This window comes from Solanum pennellii, chromosome 5 (assembly GCF_001406875.1).
Source record: "Solanum pennellii chromosome 5, SPENNV200".
Taxonomy (NCBI): domain Eukaryota; kingdom Viridiplantae; phylum Streptophyta; class Magnoliopsida; order Solanales; family Solanaceae; genus Solanum; species Solanum pennellii.
The window spans coordinates 71,595,760-71,601,884 of NC_028641.1; the positions used below are offsets into that span (position 1 = coordinate 71,595,760).

At 33.9% G+C, this 6,125-nt stretch overlaps 1 protein-coding gene across 1 annotated transcript; it reads right to left on the reverse strand.

Moving 5' to 3' along the window:
- Nucleotides 1-41: 41 nt before the first annotated feature.
- Nucleotides 42-3,501, reverse strand: LOC107020365 (probable polygalacturonase). Its single transcript, XM_015220695.2, has 6 exons — nucleotides 3,381-3,501; nucleotides 2,445-2,801; nucleotides 1,622-1,742; nucleotides 1,370-1,544; nucleotides 918-988; nucleotides 42-828 (listed from the first exon to the last, which is right to left on the reverse strand). The coding sequence occupies exons 1-6, from the start codon at nucleotides 3,405-3,407 to the stop codon at nucleotides 122-124; spliced, it is 1,458 nt and encodes a 485-aa protein (XP_015076181.1). The 5' UTR covers nucleotides 3,408-3,501; the 3' UTR covers nucleotides 42-121.
- Between the last annotated feature and the right edge of the window lie 2,624 nt (nucleotides 3,502-6,125).

The window sequence follows — 6,125 nt, forward strand, 5'->3', positions numbered from 1 at the left end:
GTAGCTGCTGTTGTATGCACATGTTGTTGGATGTTACAGGGTTTACAGTGAAGATGAAAGCACTAAAATTTCAGATAGTTCATTACACTTATATTGCTGATACATTTTGGATAGCTTATTATCAGTAATTCAATCTATAGGAACATCTTTGCATCTCTATGTTATCAATGGCCAAATTCTCTGTTGGAAAACTACACATTTCAGTCTTTTCTGGACCTTGATCAGGCAACAACTGACAAGGTGGAGGCTGCACACCACTAGTAATTCCTTCAATATCAGTACAAGTCCATGGATACTTCTTAGCCTTCTTTGCCATACTCATAGTCACATTTGAAATGCAGATACCGGTGAATGGATCTCCAGAAATCCCCTCAAGACGAGCAGCCATTGACACGTTCTCAGCCACTACATCCCGGTAATTGATCCCTTTTATCTCTGGTAATGCATTAGGATCCCAGTGAGTGTCTGCATGTTGTCCATAGTTGCCTGTCATCCAAAATACCCATTTCATGGTGTGCAATGTCATCCCTTTGACATATACATCTCTAACAAAACCGCCTCGGCCAACACCAGTCTTGATCCTCACCCCTGATTCAGTGTTGATAGCCGTGATGTCCTCTGCTCTAACGTCTTGAATTCCACCTGACATTTCACTTCCTAATGCTATTGCAGCACTATAAGGAGAAATGCAGGTGAGGCGCCTGATGATCAGTTGACTTGTTGGCATCCCATAATTTATACCATATTCATCCCAACCACTTTTAACTGCAACGCAATCATCTCCAGATACAATGTAGTTGTCTTCAATTTTCATGTTTGTGCAAGAATCTGTAAAGAACCAAGAAAAATAAAGTCGAAAAATCGGTCCATATACCTTTAGCTTTACTCATTCAAATACATATAGGAAAAAGGCAAACCTGGATTGATCCCATCAGTGTTTGGAGATTTTACTGGAGCTAAAATAGTGATGCCTTGGACAATGATATTGCTGAAATTTCACAATGAACAAGATTCTTGATAAACTTTTGATGTACTCTAATAGAAAAGGCATAATCCATAAACAAACACTCTTAACTTGGTCTCAATGGGCAAGAAAGCACCACATCTAAACACCTCCACTCGTCTCCAGTCTCCACTGTCATTTGAACACTCCAACTAACAAAATGAATTTATATGTCACGTCAGCATCAGGTGTCCATGAGACACAGCGGGGAATGAGTTGGAGTGTTTAGTTGTCACTTGAGACAAGTTGAGGTGTCTAGATGTGCACTCTCAAAGTTGAAGTGCTTACTCGCCAAACTGAAGCCAAGTTTGAGTTTCTTTTTATGTATTATGCCAATAGAAAACAAGTGAAATAATGTAAAATCACCTGCTATAAACAGGATGGATATTCCAAGATGGAGAGTTGACAAGGGTTATATGTGATATCTGAATGTTATCAGAATGCATAATTTCAATCAAGTAAGGCCTTGTGTATTTTAGCTTTTTGCTGTGAAATTTCTGCCACCAAATCTCACCCTGTCCATCTATTGTCCCATTCTCACCTAATCATTTATAAAATGTCTTAGAAGTTTGAGAAATTAATAGCTTAGGCATATAAAATGTTAGTATTATTATTTACCTGTGATGATAACATCAGTGAGGTTAGTTCCAAATAAAAGACTTATGTACCTTCCACCTGATGTATCCCTTCCATGACCATATGATGGTAATGGGTCTATAACAGCCCACTCATTTATATCCTGAATCAATAATTTCAAATCAATCTGGAGAGGGAAGGCAATAAATCATATGTATCTGTTCTGTATAGAGTAGTAATATTAAAGTCTCCGTAACGTATAAGTCACGAGTTCAAGGTCTGAAATCAACCAAGGATGCTTGCATCAGTATATACTGCCTATATCAGACCCGTTGGGATGCGAACCTTTGTGGGACCCGTGAACACGGGATATTTCGTTCACCAAGTTATCCTTTATAGAGTGAAATGTATTGGAAGAGGGAGGGAGCTTTGGAGCAACTAGTAAAGTTGTCTCCTTGTGACCTATTATAGGTCATGTGTTCAAGGTGTGGAATCAGCCAATAATGCTTGCATCGGGATTGGTTGTCCACATCACACCCTTTTGGAGGCAACCCTTCCTTGGATCCTGCCCGAACATGGGAGCTTTGTGCATCGGATTGCGTTTAGTAGAGTGAAAAATAGACTAGGAAATGTGAAGGGGAGTCTTGTCATGATTGCGTAACTGGTAAAGTTGTTGCTATGATTGCGTAACTGGTAAAGTTGTTATGTGGAAACAATTTCTTGCAAAAATGCAGAGTAACGCGACGTACAATAGACTTTTGTGGTCCAACTCTTCCCCAGACCCACCCCGCACATAACAGGAGCTTAGTACACCAAACTTCCCTTTTTTAAATGGACTAAGAAAGTGAAAAATAAGAGTGAGTACCTGAGAAGCAAGAAGAATAGCATCCTTATGAAGGAAAAGAGTGAAATGACTAGTAAGATTGAAGCTACCAGTGAGCCATTGACCAGCAGGGACAATAAGCTGTGCTCCACCATCTGATGCATACTGGCTCAACCGATTCACTGCTTCTTGAAATGCTTTTGTGTTGAGTGTTTTCCCATCGCCAACTCCACCAAAATCTGTTATAGATGCACTGTGTGCTCTACAACTTATTGCTGAGTACTCTAAATCATAGTAAGAAGACTCATCAAGAATTCTTGATTTTCTTCCCTCAGCTCCTCCTAGTAAACTTATAACCACCCCTAATACCACTACCAGCAACCAACTTGTCTTTTCCATCTGCACAAATATAACAAGAAGCAAAAACACATATTAAGAAAAAACCTTAACATACAAACCTGAGAAAAATGAAATCTTTTAAGGCCATGTTTCTTGAGTCTTGACTCAAAATTGCTCTTTTCCCCCCTTCTCTATGTGCATTTAGTGTGCAAAACCATTGGACCTATTCTACCAGGGGAACGGTAAAGTTGTCTCTATGAGGTCATAGGTTTGAGCCGTGAAATTAGTCATTGATGCTTGTGTCAGGGTAGACTATCTGCGACCCTTCCAGGACCCCTACATGAGCACGAGATGCCCTTACGTAGGGGTCCACTAAAGAGAAGTGTTTTCACCAAGAGTTTTTCAACTTTGTAACTCAAACTCGAAGCTTCTATTTAAGGATAAAGGAATCATATCCATCCCATTACGCTTTGTAGTGATCAAGAACACATATTCTAGAAAATGTTTCACATATTTAAGGGGAAAAAACACATATTTAAAGAAGCATTTGTTATTGAAAGAACATTTGTTTTTGTTATTGCTTTCTACACTACATTAAGGAAAGAGAAAGCTAGGAGTTAAATAAAATAGTTTTCTTACTTGAGATGAGAGTGGAATTTTGTGCATTGGTTGGTGGAAATATATGGTATGGAATTAGTATTATATATAGACAAAATTTTGTAACTGAAATAATCAATTGCTGTGTTTGGATTGATGTAAAAGATTCTCTGAAATGGACTGTATTTTTTCTTCACATTTTTTCCACTTTTTGATTTTGTTTTATATGCTTTACATTCATACACACCTCAACTATAAATAAAGTTGTCTCAATTTAGATAATTTCGATTCAAATTTTTAGATTTTTTTTTCACGTTTGTTGTTATTTGTTCGATTTAGATAATTTCGATTCAAATTTTTAGATTTTTTTTTTCACGTTTGTTGTTATTCGTTCGTTAGGTAGTTAAGTTAACAATATAAAATATGTTATTTGACTTAATAAGACAGATGCATCACACATTTTATAATTGAAGTTGATGCGTATAATTAAAGGAGATGACATATTTTATGTGATTAACTATCTAATAAACGCAAAAATTTGAAATAAAACTTACTTCGAGTGTTTAAATGTAATATTCTAACAAGTTTAAAAGGCCGATTAGGTATTAAGTCATTTTAAAATACATTGATAACTCAATTTAAAGTTAACATCAACTAGAAATTGATTTCTCAATTATCAATAATATCATTGTCCAAACAACTTCCATGATTAAGTTAAAATACATACGCTTCATATACCTGTTAAGTATACTTCATAAATTAATATTCTTAGCTTACCTTAGTGATGTCAATCCACGATGGTGCATATGCACAATTCATTTTTAATTTTTTGGAATAGGGTCAGATCAGTGGTCGAGTCGAGTCAAGAATTTTACTGGAGAATTCAATTTTTATAAAATAAACTATATCAAGCTTGTATTTTAAATCAAGAAGATTTAGATCTTATAATTATCATGCATTTTGGTGTTTTTTATTTGTAATAGATATATGTATAATAAGCAATTCTTTTGAGCAATGAGCGATAACGTATGAACCTCTTACTTCAACGTAGCTTTGCACCTTTGTAATCTAGGTCTACTAAGGAAAGTAAATAGCAAGTAGATGTAGAAATATGAACTTATCTGAACTCAATAATATTTGTTCGAACTATAAGTCAAATGAATTATAATAAAATTCCAAAATCAAAACCATATAGTTCAAATTCTAAATCTTCTTATTAAAAATACTCTTCATTCTCAAAATTCATATTCGAAACCTCACAAAACGATTAAAAGTATTCCAATATTGCCACAACCTTCGACGACGTAATCATAACATAGTTTTTTTCCCACCCGATGTATATTGGGACACCGATAATTTAAATTTATCAGTACAAAATATTTTCTACCAAAGATAACTTCATTTTCAAAACTCAAAATCTGAAATCTATAACTTGAAATCTATAAATACTTAACCATCCTATCACAACATTCGATGGTATATATCTCCACCCTAATATAAGTATTTATTTTCTTTTTAATCAATTTCAAAAAGACACAAATTTAAAATTATAAGATTTAAAGAATTACACATAGTAAATATAGTCAAAATTTTCATTAAAGAAATTTACTATCTACATGTATATATCTACTATATATATAGTTAAGAAATTATTTTAACCACGTAGATACAATATAATCTTTCGACGAAAGGTGTTTTAAGACGGATGAAGCAAGATGTGGTTGATGGTGCATAACATTGGACATTTGAAACAACAACAAAAGGGTCAAAGATGGGTTTAAGAAACTGTGGGTCTGTGACCAATTTTTTTGGGCATTTCAGTTGGAAAGTAGTTTTAGTGGGTTCCCATTTGTCTTTGTATTTTAGCCATTAATTCACTCTCGTGACCCTTAACGCACTATTGCCGTCCCACTTCACGGGCTTCCCTTTTAGCCCTTCCCATATCACATCTCAGTATTTTTTTATCGTGCGTTTTAATTTAAATGATATAATTTAAATATTAAGGTTTACAAAAAAAAATTGTACGTCTGTTTTTACATAGTTTTAAATGTTTAAAATTTTCAATTATTATTTTTATTGCATTTTCTTTACATAGTTTCCAAATAAAATTATTTTTATTTTCAAAATTCGAACGGTGCTATAATGAAAATACACTTTTTAGTAACACATTCAAGTTCAACTACCCAAATAGGAAGCGGTTTTATAAAAGTACAATTTCAAGAACTACTTTTATCAGCGATGAATATGAATGTATGTGTAGAAATTTCACGTCTAGAATTAGAAAAATCAAGAATTGTATTGATAAAATATAATGTTCATTAAGTACATCCTACAGGGAGAGTATTGTAGAGTTCAAAATAACTATACTTAGAGTCGAACTAATATACCTATTAATACTATAATGATAAAACAATTATAAATTATCTAATCCAGTCGTACTATAATTCTAATCGTAATCTAATCCTAGTTGAAATATAATCCTAATAGATATAAGTAGTCTAATCTTAGTGCGATTCTAATTTTACAGTAGTGTTGTAAATTCATAGTCTGCTTCGTTGGACCTGTTCCTTTGACATGTTCCAATCATCACCTTCCTTCTTCATCAACACTTGCTGCAGACACGTCAGTTAGTTGCATTGAACTTGTTTCAATCGTTAGCTTTCTTCTTGTTCAACGTGTAGCACAATATTGAAACTCATATATATAGTTGATACTAATTTATTTGATATATATATATATATATATATATATATGGGTTAAGTGGTATAAGATCTTAAATAAGTTTAA